This window comes from Polypterus senegalus, chromosome 12 (genome assembly GCF_016835505.1).
Source record: "Polypterus senegalus isolate Bchr_013 chromosome 12, ASM1683550v1, whole genome shotgun sequence".
Taxonomy (NCBI): domain Eukaryota; kingdom Metazoa; phylum Chordata; class Cladistia; order Polypteriformes; family Polypteridae; genus Polypterus; species Polypterus senegalus.
In genome coordinates this window covers 155,306,289-155,324,874 of record NC_053165.1, presented here as the reverse complement: position 1 = coordinate 155,324,874, position 18,586 = coordinate 155,306,289, and the positions used below count along the sequence as shown (strand labels likewise).

The window sequence follows — 18,586 nt, the reverse complement described above, 5'->3', positions numbered from 1 at the left end:
GCCAGAATAGATGAGGCCATTATGGGCAATTTAGCCAGGACATTGGCATGTAATCCAACTCTTTCCAAAGGTCGCCCAGGGTTTATAAATAATCACAGAGAGTGAGGACCTTGGTTTTACATCTCATCTGAAAGATGGCACCATATTTACACCACAGTGTTCCTGGGGCATTGGGATCCACACGCAGAACATAGGCTAAGCTCCCCCTGTTGTTCTCTCCAACACAACCTCCAGCAGAAACCCAAGCTTTCTCGTAGATGGTTTGAGGCTATGATAGATAGATAGATAGATAGATAGATAGATAGATAGATAGATAGATAGATAGATAGATAGATAGATAGATAGATAGATAGATAGATAGATAGATAGATACTTTATTAATCCCAAAGGGAAATTCACATACTCCAGCAGCAGCATATTGATCAAAAAAAAATATTAAAGAGTGATAAAAATGCAGTTCATTATAAAGACTGACACCCTTGCAGAACATGTCACCTTGTTGACCTATAGGTCTGAAGGCTAAAACGTTGGCTGCAGATTTATTCCAAAGACTGGATTCATCTTAAGAACATTGAGGTCCTTTCCTGATGTATTAAGCCCAAGATCCACATGATCTTAATGAACCGGACAGGAACATCTGATGATGGACGTCAGCAAAGGGAAATGAACAAAAAAAACTGCCTTTGATGTCAGCTTGCCAGTATGATATGATCGGGTCTGCATGTTTTAACCTGATTGAGACCGCTCGCTGGTGCAATCAGCAAGTTAAAGTGCACTTAATTTATTGTTCTGTGTTTTGTTTGCAACCACACTGCTCGGCACAACAGCATCAAGTTTATGGTTAAATTAAGATGTTCGGTTGCCATGACAAAGGCAGATTAAACATACCCGACTAAATTGTTTACAAAGATACTTTTTAACTAGTAATTTAATTATTATACAACTGCAGCTACACCGTTTAAAAAGTAAGGAGTGTATTTTATTTTCAAGCCCGCTTACTCAAAACCGACTTAATACTTCATTTATTACAAACAAAGGGAGAGTAGAGTGACATGTAACACCCCAGTATGACACCCCACAATGAATCTGCAGAGAGCATTTGTATGATGAGCAGTAGATTTAGATTGTTAGCTAGAACTGTCATATTCATAAAAACCTATCAGGTACTTCACTTTCAGTAAAATGGTTTTGTAGCAAGAAAACAGATGGGGTCTCCTTGTTTTAGGCTATGTGACCCCCGCAGTGAAGAAGCTGTTGGACTGGAAAAGATGCAGTCACCTCATTTCATTGTTTAATCATGGATAAGACGTTCTACTTTCCTAATTTCCATTTGTATATATATTGAAACATTTATACTCTACATGTAACATTTTTAAAATTGTCTTCTGTATACAATTAAGAGGCCATCTTGTCAGCCCCCAGAACTGGCTTACTGTGTTACCCTAGTCATTTCACCTTTCTAAATTCCAAATGTGTATGCATTAGATCATCTTCTATCTTATATATATATATATAGTGACAGATTAAGTGCTTGCTCGCACCCTTGCACCCTCAGACACCATGTCAGACACCAGGTAAAAGTCCAATAATTATTTATTATAATAATAATTGTGCACAAAGCACTCTCCACTCCCAAGTACTCCAATAATAATACAATAATAATCACAATCCTCCACTCCCAGACGCGTTGCCCTCCTACCACCCAGCTCAGCTCATTGTCTGGAGCGAGGCACCACCCTTTAATAGCCCCTGACCCGGAGGTGTTCCTGTCCCAACAGACCACAGTTCCTTATTCCTTCCGGGTCAGGGCAAACAGTCCTTTTCTTCACCCCGGGAGCACGTCGTTCCTTCCTGTCACGTGACCGTGACGTACTCCTGGGTCATAAGGCACGACAGAGCCCATAAGTCCCCCCACAGCGACTCCTGGTGGCCCCCGAGGTATCCAGCAGGGCTGTGTAAAAATACTACAAAGTCCATGAGGCCCTGCTAGACCTCGGGGCATGATCCTGCTGTCGGGAGAGCTCCTCCTAGCGGCCTGGGGGTGAGGACCGGCATGGAAAGCCGGTAGTCCTCCACAATATATTATATATATATATAAATAAAAATGTAAATGTTCGTTTGTTCAAAATCTTAAATCTCCGAAAGTTCTTCACCGGTTGCTTTGAAATTTTGACACAACATTGCATTCGAATAGGCGCGTGTTTTTATACCTGCTATTATATAGATGTCACACCTGTGACTACCAGGTGGAAGGACTGCTCATTCCGCTTTGAAATTGCCATTGAACATGCAATTCATTGAAACTCCCACGTGCAACATTTCCAAAGCATCCGGCATGGGAAAAGTATTGCAGAAATGCAAACTTATTGTTTGGGATGAATGCACAATGGCGCACAAAAAATCACTCGAGGCTCTTGATCAATCATTGCAAGATTTGTGTGGAAACATCAGACCACTTGGGGACGCATTAATATTGCTTGCAGGAGATTTCAGGCAAACATTACCTGTAATTCCTCGATCGACACCAGCGGGCTAAATAAACGCTTGCCTGAAATACTCTACTTTGCGTAGAGCACGTAAAGACGTTAAAATTAACTACAAATATGCGTGTCCAGCTGCAAAACGATCGATCAGCTGAGATATTCTCACATCAATTGCTGGAAATTGGGAACGAATAATAGATGGCATGCCGTATGCAGACAGTAGGATTTCAGCAGTGACATTAAATTTATTGGATTAATAGAAAATATGCAATATGCATCATAACAAAATTAGACAGGTGCATAAATATGGGCACCCCAACAGAGATATGACATCAATACTTAGTTGAGCCTCCTTTTGCAAATCTAACAGCCTCTAGACGCTGTCCTCCTATAGCCTTTGATGAGTGTCTGGACTCTGGATGGAGGTGTCTTTGATGGCTGCCGAGCATTCTGTACGCATGGGCACAAAAGTTATTGGAAAGTATTCTAGGGTCCAAAAATGTACTGTAGTATAAATGAGACTATTATTTTGGGGTGTGTAAGCTGGTTGTGTGTGCTATGCTAAAACATCACACGTCTTTTAGCCAATCAGAGTGAATGCAAGCTAATGAACCAATCAGTGTGAGCATTCATTCAACACTGTTATGTAAGTTCAGTTATCTTTAAATTAAACTTTCGGTCTTTACTTTGTGACCATTGCATCACAGGCGTCTGTGATGGAGTCTATCCCTCTTTGCAAAAAAAAAAAAAAAAAAAGACTCAATGGACAAGCTTGCTCCTGCCTAGTTCTTCAATTTAAAAATTCATTTCAGATTAATAGTAACATGCCAGAGGCCAAATCCTAATCTTAATAATAATTAAATAAGTTGGTTAATAATTGTAAAAAAAAAAAAAAGTTCTCCCAAAAAAAGAGAGAGAGGGAGAGAACTTCTATAAAGGCTGCCTCCAGTGCAGCACACTGAACTGAAGAAACATACAATATAGGGATTAGTTTTCTGTAGCCTAAGATGTTTTCTCCCTTGTTCTTTACTGCATTTTCCTGTATTTTAAATTCAGAGGCATAGCTACTGGACAAGTAAGGCAGGAAATTGCCTGGCGGGGCCCCGAACCAGGTGTGGGCCCCCTCGAGGTCGTCCATTTACATAAGTACTCTTGGCAATGACAAATCAGCAGGAACCCCCTTGAAATATAACATCAACACATAACATCAACAGAATCAGAACCCACCCCTGTGAACCCCATTTGCTTTTATATGAGTTTTTGTGATGAATGTTAGTTTTTCAGTAAAACTAAGTATAATCAGTGCCGTTTCATAAATTATGAAGACGATTTACATGTCTAGAAGCAAAAGATAGAAATGTAATAATGATTAAATTATGTATGCCCCTGCAGGAGGGTCTCACCCATTCTGAATAACCAGAAGGAGTGTTTAACAGCAGCAGAGGAGAACAGGTAATAACTTATCGAGAGCGAAAAAGTAATAAAATCCATCAGTAAAACAAAAACTACAGTTGGAATGAAAGAAAAAATCTGACTAGCAGAAAAGAAACGACTGTATGTCTATAGTCCAGCCAGCCATGAAAGCTTGAACACGAGTTTAGCAAACCAGCAGAAGGCACAGAAGCAACTGACAATAGGTGCTTTCCCACTGCTGGAAAACTTTGTTTTCAGTGAACCAATGAGCTCCTGTGCTCTCTGGTGTGGAAGAATAATTTTAGGGTAACATAGCATTCATCCTTCATTAAGAAATAGCACAAAGGGTTAATAAATGTCGGAAACAAGATAAAGATCAAGTGAACAACAAAATGTACACTTAAATATAAGATTTGGTTTAGGAAAAATACTGAGATGGTCAAGTAAATAAAGAATATACCAGTAGAAAGGTTGATGTAATATACAAAATGTACTTAAGGATGACTAAGAAATCAGCAGATGTACTATAAGCAACAAGAATGGACAAATGTTATATGCACAGAAATTTCAAGGGTGGTGGCGCAACTCAAAGGTGTAAGAAGAACCAGAATATTATATAACAGACTTTCATTTTATATAAATCATTTGGGTGTAAACCAATGAACCAACCAGAGTAAAATGTATGTATTGATTGACACTGTATGTAAATTCAACAGTTTATAAAATGAACCTCTGTTTGTTTCTCTGACCATTCTGATCAGTTTGTAACAGATTGCTTTTGATTAATGCTCCCTCTAAGGCATTTTGCTGAGGAGTAATTAAAAGATACAATGAACAGCTTTACTCCTGTCTGATTACTGAATTATCCTGTTAGAGGATGTTTCATTCTTTAATAAGATCATTCTGGCACCCTTGTTACCAGCCACTCCATTTTGGCTATACGGACGCGACCCGCAGGTATGGCGTTATTTCAGTGCCACTATTCTGAGCACACGTAAAAAAATATTGAGCGCACATAAAAAAAGATTGCAAGTGCAAGTGTTGCATTTTGAAGAGAAATTTATTTTGAGCGTACAAAAGCTGAATTTGAGTGAACAAAATTCATTGCTGCGTGCAAAAATGTATTTCAGTGTTTGCGCTTATCCATATACACACACACAATAGCACCCCTCTCGCTCAGTTTTCATTTGCGCTTGCTCGCAATGTGTTGCTTGCGCTCACAACATTCTCTGCTGCGAGCGCTCAACTCTCTGTACACCGTTATAGGTGTGCCACAAAACCAACCAATCACAGACTTGGTTTCAAAAATTCTGATTGGCTCTTACGGTCTCCAATCAGCTCGCTTTTTGTACGCTCAAAATAAATTTCTCCTCAAAATGCAACACTTGCACTTGCAATATTTTTTTACGTGCGCTCAGAATAGTGGCACTGAAATAACGCCATACGCAGGGGCGTGTCTCCAAATGTGACGTCATCTCTCCGTGCACAGACGCGTCAAGCATAAACTAGGCTTCACGTGTTCTGTAGCTACGCCTCTGGAAGACATTCAAGTGTTAACTGCGAAAACTCAAAAAACAAGTGAACACTGCATTCGTTTGTTGAGAAAAATAAGGACAACTTCAAAATCTCGGGTATTACATAAAGTTTCATACGCAGTGAATGTTGCTAATAGTCGACCTGGCTATAACTTCCAATTTCGTTGCTTTCCAGCAAAACACACAGGCTCGGTAAAGAACAGTGTTTTCATGTTGCTGACCCTGTTTCAGACTCGCACACTGAACAACGTTTGAACGCCTTTCACTTATACCGCAACTTTTTAATTAAGGGACAAAACTCAACTGCAAAGGACTCCAACTTAAGGCACAGTCCGTATGCCTTTAAGAGTCGGGAGGCGAGCAGTCGATTATATTCTACGTCACATTGATTGTCAGGCTGGCTAACCAATCGTTACACCGTGTGTCAGGTGAGCTATCTAATCACATTTCAGATCGAAGCCGGACGCTTGCTGAAGGTTGACTTATAAAGATGGGGGTGAAAATTGAAATTTTCCGGGTAAAGCATTTAATGTTATTTATTTTCCTGGCTTTTTATTCGAATGTTTGCCAACAATATTAAGAATGTGAATGTAGTACCGTCTAGAATAGTTTGTTAGATCGTAGGAGCGTGTCGCCTGTAACAACCACGTTCAAACGCGTTTCTGCATACTTGTATTTGAATGTCACAGCTGACTTTTAACCTTCGATTCTAAAAACCTGAATTAAGTTGCAAAGTACTTGCGTCTTGCTCAGGTTTTATCATTCCTACCCTGCGACCCTGAATTAAGCAGCGTAGAGAAAGAATGATTTGAGGACATAATGTACAAATTTCAATTGGCCTTGTAGCGAAGTACGGTCACCAGTTCCTAAATATCCTTGCAATAATTTTGCACGTTCTACCCATGGCCTTTTCCATCCCAGAGATGGCCATCCTAAACTAATTGGTGTCTCTTAATCGGCACCGTAACGGCCCGCAGGGTAGGTAAGGGCATCCCAGAGCTGGATAAGTAAGGGAGAAAGTCGATAGAGACAAGTGTTAAAGCAGTGAACGTCAAGGCAGATGGAGGCATCGTGCACGTAACTGATCAAGGACACCACAAGTGTTGTGATCCATGCACTCTGAAAAATATTTTATATAAATGCAAGGTAAATCAAATTTTATGATTTTGTTAAACTTTCTAAATGGCAAACGTTATCTAATACTTTGCGCCGACACAATAATGACAGTAATTACTTCTGCTTACAATTGTAAGTAACTTGTACTCCAATGTATTCTTTGTTAATTTTTGAGTGATAAACAAAAATTCATTTGTGGTAACTTAATCAGGTTGGTTGACTGACGTGATTTCTCTCCACCTTCGTTTGCAACGGGAAGTCAAAGTTCCTCCCCATTTAACATGTCAGCTCGAGTTTTTTGACAAGTTGTCTGGCTGTGGAAAAACACTGTTTAGTGCAGAAGTGAGCTTTACGTTATTCACAAAAACATTCTTATGACCAAAGTGATGACTGTATACAGGCTTTGTTTGGGATATAACAGATGTTTTTATGTTGATGTCCCAGTTTTATTTCATAATGCTAACATACCTGAACTGGCACCTTTCGATGCAGAAGAGCAGTGGCCCAACTTTGAGCTTCCTGAATGTCTACACTTCTTACCTTATCGCTGAGGCTGACTCTCTACATCCGGTAAAGGAAACTCATTTTTGATGCTTGCTCAGAAAAAAAAAAAAATATATATATATATAATATATATATATATATAATATAAAATCCTAAGCCTGGTGATCTAGTATTTTCGTCCACTACCCACCGATCGTTACTGTAGGTGCGGTTAGGAACATAGAATGACCAGTAAACCTAGAACTTCACCTTTTGTCTCAGCTCCCTGTTCACCACAATTGAGTGGTACATTCTGATCCAAGCCACCTGTCAATCTCCTGTTCCCTTCTACCTTGGGATTAATAAAGTATCTATCTATCTATCTATCTATCTATCTATCTATCTATCTATCTATCTATCTATCTATCACTTATGAGGAGGATCCCAAGATACTGTAGACTCCTCGATTTGAGGCGCCACCCTTTTCTGGGTGAGTATTATATTTTGTACTCAGAGGTGCCTTATCCTCATTCTGGCGCTTCACACTCGGCTGCAAACCTCCCCAGTGTGTGTTTGAGGTCTCTGCCTGATGAAGCCAGCAGGACCACATCATGTGCAAAAAAAATAAGAGTTGTGGTCCTGAGGACACTCTCCACTCCTTCATTGTACCTGGAAATTCTGTCTGTTAATTTGTACAAAGAAAAAGGGCACATATAAATAATTGGAGTAAATACTAGGGTGGCACTATAAGGTTTTTAGGCATCTTGCTATTGGGCCAGGTTGTTGTCAGTATGAGTTTTGCTCCTGGTACTAAGAGAATAGACCCCAGTCCTTGCAACTTTGAATTGGATTAAAGGAATATGCCATCCAAAAATCAGATTTTTTTATATGCTACTTCGTTTATATAGTGTGTATTAATGGACAAGAAAAATGCTTAATCTCATATTTTCCTGCAGAACGAGAGGAAAAAAAGTTCATGATATAATAGATACCTAATGGTGACTACTGGCACTGTGCAATGGCAAATGTTGCAGAAAACAATCATGGGGGGGAAAAAAAAGAAAAATATTTTCCTGTTTCTTGTATCACATAATACACACATCCATTATGCAGTCATGCATGCATTTTTTTGCTAAAATATTATTAATAATTACTTCGGGTTTCCTCCCACAGTCTAAAGACATGCAGGTTAGATATATTGACGATCCTGAATAGTGTGTGCTTGGTGGGTGGGCACCCTGCCCAGGATTTGTTCCTGCCTTGTGCCCTGTGTTGGCTGGGATTGGCTCTAGCAGACCCCCGTGACCCTGTGTTAGGATATAGCGGGGTGGAAAATGACTGACTGACAGAAATATCAGTGTACAGCATGAATAGGAAGTCATTCCCATGATGCTTTGTTTTTGAAATGAAGACAGGACTTTTAACCAATGAATAAGGGAGAGGGACATATCTTTTGCATGTTTTGAGCATATGACTGGATAATGGGCATGCGGGCAAGACTTTTTTTTTTCTTTTTTCCATGGATGTTTTTCACATTAGTTGCCCTTTGTATAGTGCTGGTCGTCGTTGGGGTTTAGTACAAGATACTTTTTTCTCTGTTTCTTCATGAAAACGTGTTTAACTTTTTTTTCATCCATCGCTACTGACTACATGGGTTAAGTAAAAATAGCACCTTTGGGCTGAGTATTCCTTTAAGCGAGTGTGATGTTGGATGGAGAAAATTATTTAAAATACCAGCAAAAGTCACAGGTGTTTGGGGTGTCAACTCATGACTTGGTAAGGTACATACGAAATGGTGAACGTACTGGTTAACATGCTCAACACTTTACTGAACCCACATCTTTCTTTAATTTTTGAGAAAAGTAATTATTTATTTTAAAGTGTTGAATGCTACAGAGTGGGACGAGAAACAAACTGAGTTAATTAACCGCTCCCACATAGAACATTATATGTGTCCCAAATGGACCAAAGTCTTTTAAAATCCCTTACTCAGTGTACCGTTTTCCTTTAAATCATCCATTTCTTTACTCTGTCATTTTTTATGTATCCTTATACAGGACATTCTTTTCAGCCTATTCTCATTGTACGTTTTTAGCCCTGGTGGTGGCGAAACATCAAAAGTTAGTGACAATGCAGTGCAGGGTATGTCCATTCATTGCAGCAGGCCGACATGAACAAACATTGACAATTTAACAATTGTATTAAAATAAGCAACAGTATTAAATTCAAAATTTAGACAAATAAAGTTTATTTGTATTAAGTATACAGTACATCTGCTAAAAGGTCGAACGCACTGCACAATTTTGCTAATCTACTACAGCTGACCAATAAACATTGTTAAATATGTCTAATCTCTCTATATATAACATCTGTCTGTCCGCATCTCATGAGAGAACTACTTAACAGATTTAGGTCGGGTTTTAGTCTATAATTTGCTTGAACATTCCAGTTGATTTTGCAACTTCTCTCATTGCTCTATATATCATAGTTCACTTGTGGTACAGAGTTATTTACGCAAATCCGAGAGACACGCAGCGGGGCCCTCCTGACTCACGCGCCAGCCTCAGGGTGTTCCTTACCTCTGCTTAACTAACAAACGAGAGAACTACTTAACGGATTTAGATTGGTTTTTTTTTTCTATAATTTGCTTGCAACATTCCGGTTGATTTTGCGACTTCTCCCATCGCGCTAAGAATCATAGTTTGCATGCAAGAGCGATATATTAGCGTTAATCTGAGACAGAGGCTGCGGGCCGAGGGGAAGGGGAAGCGTGACATCAGCAGTGGGGAGCCGGGCAGGACCCTCCTCACTGTCCTGTTTCACTACTACACATGGCAGAGCCGCAGGGGACAGCTAGTAAGTAATAAATTCACAGTGCATAAGTAGAGGGTTATGGGACACTACTCATTTGGTTTGTAAAAATCGGTTCTGCCAGAGGAGCAGCAATTCAAGTGCGTTTCACTTTTAGTGAGGGAACTGAGTACAGATTGAAATGAATGAGTTAGTGAAGAAGCCAGAAACATAATACCCTTTCCAGACAAATGGAAGCCTGGTATCTGCCATAGTGACATAAAAATATACACCTTGGGCTGTTTGTTTTAATGCTGGAATTGATATTAAGCCTCATGAACTCTGCTCAACAGCTGTTTAATTTTTGTTTGCTAAAATTGGACGTTTCTGTTCTCCTCCTGCAGATGGTGCTGTACCTGTCCTTTCCTGTGGCCATGTTCTGGATCTCCAATCAGGCCGGATACTTTGAAGAATATGTTGTGAAACGAAAGGTTGGTTTTATTGCCAGACTGAATTCATACAATTTCCATTTTGGTAGGAAAAAAAAGTCAAATTATAAGAATTGCGCTATCTTACCTCACAGCCTTCCTTGTTCTCCGTTTGTCATGGAGCCTTAGCTTCTGTAATTTTTGGAGGTTTTCGGTTATAGTCCCCATGTGCAGCATATCTTAGTGTATTTATTCCTTTTTAAATCTGAATATTTGACTGAAATTATTCACCATCTAGCAAGGCCACAAAAACGTTTTTTTTTATACTTAGTGCAACAAAAGCACAATGGTTTACTAAAGGCGCTTTTCCACTGCATAGTACGGCACAGCACGGTTCAGTACAGCTCACCTTGGATCGGCTCAGTTCAGCTCGGTTTTGCGTTTGACTGCAGTTTAGTACGCTTTAGAGTGGGGGGATTATTCACGTGTCGTTATAATTGTACGCCTCTACTGCCGTGACACCGTGGAACTTTTACAACAACACGCGAACAAGCGACAACACTTTAGCTCGACGACGCGCAAGGCTAAGCATCTAAAAAAAGCACATCACTAGCTAACTTTTATCACTGTTGCAAAGCATAAAATGAACTTAACTGCCAGTGTAACATTAAAATGCTGATTCTGTATATTACAGATCTTCCACATTTTGCAAAAAGTCCGCAACAGACCATCTGTTTGGACATTTAACCGTGCTTCAGAGTGGTGGGATGTGATTGTTCCCGGTTTTACAAACACTCAGTGGCTGGAGAACTTTCGAATGTCTGAAGAAACATTCATCCACTTATGCAACAAACTGCGTCCAGCGATGGAGAGACGGGACACAAACTTCGCGTGTGTGTACTTAAAGAAAAGAATAGCCAGTGAGGCAGTAATGGCGATTTTCTCCGGTAATCAGTGACCAGCAGAGTTTACCGTCACGTTTTGGTACGGTTCGGTGTGCTTGGAACCTCGGCTGAGGTGGTACTAAAAAAAGGACCAGGTACCAGGTACTGTTCCCAGTGGAACACCCCCCAAAAGTGAGCTGAACTGAACCGTGTTGTGCCGTACTATGCAGTGGAAAAGCTCCATAAGTTGCTTCATCTTATAGACTTAAACGCAGAGTTCAGTTTTAGTATGGGTGTTACTCTGTGTGGAGATTGCATGTGATTACTCCAGGGTGTTTTGGTTTTTGAAGATCATTGTTATACATTGGTTGCCATCACAATAAGTGCTTTTCCACCACAGGAACTTTTTTTTCAGGAACCAAGGAGTTTTTAGAAACTCAAAGTTTTTGTAGAATTTCCACCTCAGGAACTCAGGCCATTTGTAGTTCCTGGTATTTTTTATTTTTTTATTTTTATTATATTTAGCTCCTACTTCAGAGTTTGTACTTTTCATTCAGCCAGAAATGATCATGGGTTGGGGTCCTGGCAATGATTTTTGCTAAATGGTTAACCACAAGCACTGCAGCAATCTTACAAATCTGTTAATAGTTTGGACTTTGGTGAGTTATGGGTGGCAATGGAGCGGCGCACTTTGCACCGCATTACATTGCATAACCGTCTCTCTGGTGCGCACTGCATGGCAGCATTAATCTCCCCTGTGAAGTCGTGATCACTTCAAAGCCATAAAGTAAGGGGGTTCTCGTGAGGTCAGATTGCACCACACTTTTTTTGTAGCACTTTGAGATTGTTAAATATAAAGCGCGATATAAATAAAATCTATTATTATTATTATTATTTCCACCGCTTCATGGCTGCCTCCCTGGTGTGCCACTCCATACACAGCATCAAAACGGGTGAGGGGATTGGTCCTCCCGTGAGCTCTCGTATGCACCTATTGTTGTTGAATTTAAATTGGAAATACAATATAATAAAGAAATCTTGTCGTCTATTTAGGAACTCTTTGAGTCAAGAACCAGGCAGAAGGAAACTTATTTGTTATTGCCAATGCATTGTTTTATGGCCTCCTGACTAAATATATCAATAGATTACAGTATGTTCAGATTTCTGCTGCTTGTTTACTAACACACACTCTAAAAAATCTGCTCACATCGTTCTTGTTCTCTATGATTTGCATTGGTTACCAGTTTCTTCAAGAATCAAATATAAAATTATTCTTCTCACCTTTAAAACCCTTCATGATTTAGCCCCTCATTATCTGTTTGAGCTGCTGATTCCTTACACTCCTGTCCGTGCATTAAGATCATCAGATGCTAACTTACTCACTGTTAGTAACTATAGGTGTGGGGGGGCAGAGCTTTCAGTGTGATAGCCCCTAAAATTTGGAATGCACTTCCCTGTCAGCCTTCATGAGGAAACTCCTGTTAAAAATACATCTTTTCAGTGAGTTTTATTCAGCTGACATTTACTGTGATTGGTTTGTTGGCATTCATCAGTTGAAAATTCATTCTGATTGGTTAAAAGGTGAATTCAGCAGAGTGCATAACCAGCTTACCTACCCCAAAATAAGTATAATTTCTCTATATTCTTGGTCCTTACAATACTTTTCAATACTTCTTAAGTTTATGTGTGCATTACAGTGATCCCCCGCTATATCGTGGATTTATTATTATTATTATTACTAGAGGGCTCCGCCCCCTACTCGGTTCACTCGCCCACCCCCAGGTTTGGTTTACCGGATAAACAATTTAAAGAGATTTTATTTTCATGGGAATTGTTACATATGCTTTATTTTCATTTTTGCTTTAAAGTTAGTCCTTTATTTCCTGCCCCGGGTGTGGATAAATCTCTTTCTCACGGGACTTATAGCGCTGCTCACATTGTGAAGGGGGGAGGCTGAATGCACGCCAAAGAGATGCGATCAGTTCAGCTCCTGGCAAGCTGCGTGTTCAGCTTGTTGTTGTTTTAAGAGCTGGGAGCACCTGATGTGTGTCTGCCAAAAGCATTCCAACAACTGCAAGGTTAGATGTCTATGAACTTGTTTTAAATTGTTTGTAAGTAGGGCGTGACGTGCAAAAGTCACCGGCTCACGGGTTTTGCTTCCTAAGGTTGTAATGTCTAGTCTCGTGTGTTGTCAAAGTGTCTCTCCGAGATCATCTGGTCTCGATCGCTTTGCTCAGCCCTCCTTCCCCCCCACCTGGAGGCACGCTACTACGCTCCTGCCACTTCGCGTCTCTCCCGCTCGCGTTGTGAAGGGTTGGAGCTGAACGCACGCTAAGGAGAAGCAGACAGATCAGCTACTGGCTTTGTGCTGCTTCTGCCAAGGTGCATGTTCTGCTTGTCACTCTGTGTGTCGATCATTTAAAAGCCTGTACAGTAGCTGTCCTTCTGTCTCGTCTTGCGTGACGTTAAAATGTCTCTCGCAGGACATCAAATTGTCTTGCGAGAAGATCATGTCTCGTCTTCCTGACAAGATATTTTTTTTTTTTTTTTAATAATAGAGATGTTACTCATATCCTTAGCCCGACCTCCACATATCATATGTGTTTACAAATTGTGTTTTAATAAGTTTACATGTGTTTAAAACATGTGGGAGTGGCATTTGAAGGCTTAAACTATAAAAATATGGGAGTGGCATTTTAAGGCTTAAACTATAAAAATATGTTTATTTATATGGTCTTTCTGTATCGCAGATTTTCAAGTCGGCCATTTTGGATCCAACTAATAGGAAGAGGGTCATGCTGATAGGTCTGGAATGTAACTTCTGCGATAGGCGGGGGATCACCATACTTCTGTCAGGTGTTACTTGGTGCATGATAGTCAGACAACTTATTGAACAATCACCCAGAACCTTCTTGTTCCTTGTTGTTCACTTGATCTTTGTTTGGTTTCCTGATATGCTTAAATAAGTTTTAAATAAGTATTAACCCTTGTATTCTACTTCTAAGATAGATGGTATATTTTAATGTGGAAAACATGCCAAAACACTTGATGTGCAATAACTATATTACCCCTAAATAATTATGAGAAAGATTAATAATCCCAAGGGGAAATTCCCATACTCCAGCAGCAGCATACTGATAAAAAACAATATTAAATTAAAGAGTGATAACAATGCAGGTAAAGCAGACAATAACTTTGTATATTGTTAAAGTTTACCCCCCCCGGGTGGAATTGAAGAGTCGCATAGTGTGGGGTCTCCTCAGTCTGTCAGTGGAGCAGGACGGTGACAGCAGTCTGTCGCTGAAGCTGCTCCTCTGTCTGGAGATGATCCTGTTCAGTGGATGCAGTGGATTCTCCATGATTGACAGGAGTCTGCTCAGCCCGTCGCTCTGCCACGGATGTCAAACTGTCCAGCTCCGTGCCTACAATAGAGCCTGCTTTCCTCACCAGTTTGTCCAGGCGTAAGGCGTCTGTCTTCTTCATGCTGCCTCTCCAGCACACCACCGTGTAGAAGAGGGCACTCGCCACAACCGTCTGATAGATGCTGCAGATGTTGGACGCCAGCCTTCTAAGGAAGTATAGTCGGCTCTGTCCTTTATTACACAGAGCATCAGTATTGGCAGTCCAGTCCAATTTATCATCCAGCTGCACTCCCAGGTATTTATAGGTATGTACCCTCTGCACACAGTCACCTCTGATGATCACAGGGTCCATGAGGGGCCTGGTCCTCCTAAAATCCACCACCAGCTCCTTGGTTTTGCTGGTGTTCAGGTGTAGGTGGTTTGAGTCGCACCATTTAACAAAGTCTTTGATTAGGTTCCTTTACTCCTCCTCCTCCTGCCCACTCCTGATGCAGCCCACGATAGCAGTGTTGTCAGTGAACTTTTGCACGTGGCAGGACTCTGAGTTGTATTGGAAGTCCGATGTATGTTGGCTGAACAGGACCGGAGAAAGCACAGTCCCCTGCGGCGCTCCTGTGTTGCTGACCACAATGTCAGACCTGCAGTTCCCGAGACGCGCATACTGAGGTCTGTCTGTAAGATAGTCCACAATCCATGCCACCAGGTATGAATCTACTCCCATCTCTGTCAGCTTGTCCTGACGGAGCAGAGGTTGGATGGTGTTGAAGGTGTTAGAAAAGTCCAGAAACATAATTCTTACAGCACCACTGCCTCTGTCCAAGTGGGAGAGGGATCGGTGTAGCATACACATGGCATCCTCCACTCCCACCTTCTCCTGGTATTTGAACTGCAGAGGGTGGCCTGTGGCTTCAGGTGGTGAAGCAGCAGCCGCTCCATGGTCTTCATCACATGTGACGTCAGAGCAACAGGCTGGAAGTCATTCAGCTCACTAGGACATGATACCTTTTGGACTGGGGTGATGCAAGATGTTTTCCAAAGCCTCGGGACTTTCCCCTGTTTCAGGCTCAGGTTGAAGATGCGCTGTAGAGGACTCCCCAGCTCCAGCGCACAGGCCTTCAGCAGTCATGGCGATACTCCATCTGGACCCACTGCTTTGCTGGCACGAAGTCTCCTCAGCTCTTTGCTTACCTGGGCTGCTGTAATTGTGGGTGGGGGGAAACTCTGTCCTATGCTGGTATCAGCAGAAGGATGGGTGGAGGGTGCAGTACTCCGAGGTGAAGAGTGGGTTAGGATGGTCAAACCTGTTAAAGAAGTTGTAATCCTGAAGTCTAATTTTTATTTCACTCTTGCTTTGCACAGCATAATTGTTCTTTGCATTTCACATATTTTCCAGGTCTCGTTGTGCAGTGGGAACGCAATGCACAAAAATTGGTTCCTGTAAATGGGAAAACGTCTGATGTTACTCTCTCTGTCTTGTAATATATTCATGTTTTTCATGGTGCCAGATAGTGCAGACATTTTGAATGTTGCTTAAATGTACAAATCAGAACTTCACTTTACTCAGTACGTGTGACAAAGTCCTACTTCTCCTAAATTATGAGTACAGGTGTGTGTCGTATGTTGGACTGACATCCTTTCCAAGACATGTCATTGCTTTACACCTGTTATTCCACCGCTGAGTAGGTTTGAAGTGGATACGTGGGGGCTAAAAAAGGGACAGATTGATTAGTAAATGCATGCTGTTAAAGGGCAAAACATTTGAGAATAACATTTTGAAGCAGATGATTAAAGAATCTGTCCAATTAGTCGACTGATATACTCTTAAGGTTATTGTTGTAAGAGGTCAAAGTCTGCCCCAGCAGCATCAGGTACAAGGTAGGGCACATGTTCATTGTATGGCATGCTCATTCAAATCCCCTCATTCAAGGGCACTTTACAGTTGCCAGTTAGCTTACCCTGCCTGTCTTTGGTATTTGGTGGTTAAAATATGGAAGGCTGGAATTATGGGAGACCAGGGGGAGCCATCCAGATTGGCAAAGGATGAACAAGCAGACACTACAGACGGATGACAGGCTGGAAACGGAACCCATTCATCAAGAGGCATTGAGTTTTGCGCATTTAATTTCTTTTTGTAGCATGTGATACTGGAGACGTGTATCTGCATGATTTTATTCCACTGCGCTGCTTTCACATGATTGACTGGTTAGATAATTGCATGGATAAGCAAGTATACAGGTGTGTCTAATAATTTTCTCAGCGCGTATTGCACTGTAAATGTTAGCTTTGCTTCACTATCCTACACATGGTGCAAAAACACCGATTCTTATCTCCGTGTATGATTGACATAGTACTATAAAAATAATAGAATGTTCATAATTTTTTTTTTTTTTTTTAAACTCAGTTGCCTTGCTCATGATGGGATTGAGATATAGCATCCTGTGATCATGTACGCCTATTCATGAAACAAAGGACTGAATAATCAAACAGTTATTGTACTAGATATTCAGAGTTTAAAGGAAGCCACAGAGAGCTACAGTTCTTATCCCTTGTGGACCACCAGGGGGCATACCGCTCCTTAAACCCTGCCAAAGACGGGCTGAGACACAAGTCTTCCCAAATTGCACTCCTTTTAATCAAGTGGGGAAGCGTTTTCCTTTTGCCATCCCCCCGACCCAGTAGAAAGCACCAAATAACACACAGTCCTTTCTGTCTCTCTTCTTCTCCTCCACTCCTCCTCGCAAACTTTGTTTTCCATCTCCCGACTCTGTCTCGCTGACTGATGGTGAAGCAGCTCCTTTTATAATGTACCTGGAGGTGCCCCAGGTTTTCCTTGAACTTCTTATGGCTGCCTTTTGGGTGTGGTGGAAGTGGTTCCCCAAAGGGTTCAGCTGTAGCTGCAGCACCCCCTGGGCTGCTCCAAAGTACCAGCATGCCCTGTGGGGACCCTTGGTGTAGTAGCAACCCAGGGGGGCTGCCCTCTAGCATCTCAGGGGAAGATGCCGTCCTAAATAGGTTATCTCCCTCAGTCCTTCCACCCAGCCGGCGTACCGGCCGGTAATGGTCCTGGCCATCCATCACACTCTCGTATATACGATTAGATTAAAATATTTCTAACCCAATTGCTATAGATGACGCATGTATTGGAAGTTTGAAAGCACAGAGTGTATGCTCTAATGACCTCTGTAATATCTGGGTAGCTGAGGGCAAAAGTTATTCATAGCAACCAGTGATCTAATCCCTCTTTGTTCAGATTCTGGGCAGATAGCCTCTTAAGCTGCAAGACGCTGCCAATTTAACCTTGAGGGGTTCAGAAAATTGTTTTAAAAATGAAACAACACCAGCGCGAGACTCGCATCAGCGCACCCTCTGGGTGTCAGTCTGGCTGAAGAGGTTAGTGTGTGTCCTAGAGGCTTGTCAGTCGGTGTCACGGCGCATTGCAGTAACTTATTTTCTTCTCTCATTGTGCCTCTTTAACCGAATCATAGCAAATTCCTGTCCATATTTTTCATTGTCCTGATTGTCTTGTGTTGCACTACCTAAAGTGAATGAAATTAAAAGTTTGTTTTTCTGCAGGATATCAGGCAATGCAAACAGAATAAGCCAGCAGATTAAATGTGTGTGTAAGTTAACACAAATGAGTTTTCAGGTTTTGAAGCTTAATATAATTGTACTGTCTGGCACTGGTCGTTGCTGCCGTTTTGTTTCAGACCCGCGGGAGCTTTGTGAATTTCTAGTCACCTCGTTTTCCATCTTTGTTAGTTGTCTTGTGTATTTCATTGGAGCTTTTCCAGCTGGCAATTTAAATGAGATAATCATCTCAGACTGCATATAAAAACACTCTCTGTATTTTGTGACCGGCACATGCACCCTAAAAATTGTCTCTTTTACTCACAGCCTGAACTAACAATCTAGTCATTCCACAAACCAATGCACAAACGCCTCAAAGTAGACTTTAAAAGTTGGTTTAACTCCAGTTATCAAGGTAAGCCTTGTTTCTCAAGAAACATTCCAAAGCCTCGATCATGGCTGTGGAGTCAGAGTCAGAATTGGAAGCAATTACAGTGGTACCTCGGTATACGTCCTTAATCCGTT

General features: G+C 41.3%; 1 protein-coding gene across 1 annotated transcript in view; it reads left to right on the top strand.

Moving 5' to 3' along the window:
* Positions 1–5,861: 5,861 nt before the first annotated feature.
* Positions 5,862–18,586, top strand: part of LOC120539977 (protein PET100 homolog, mitochondrial) — a 27,565-nt gene continuing 14,840 nt past the window's right edge. Inside the window, exons 1-2 of the mRNA XM_039770386.1 lie at positions 5,862–5,948; positions 10,225–10,311. Coding sequence (XP_039626320.1) covers positions 5,922–5,948; positions 10,225–10,311 — 114 coding nt within the window. The 5' untranslated portion in view covers positions 5,862–5,921. The remainder of the gene's footprint in view (positions 5,949–10,224; positions 10,312–18,586) is intronic.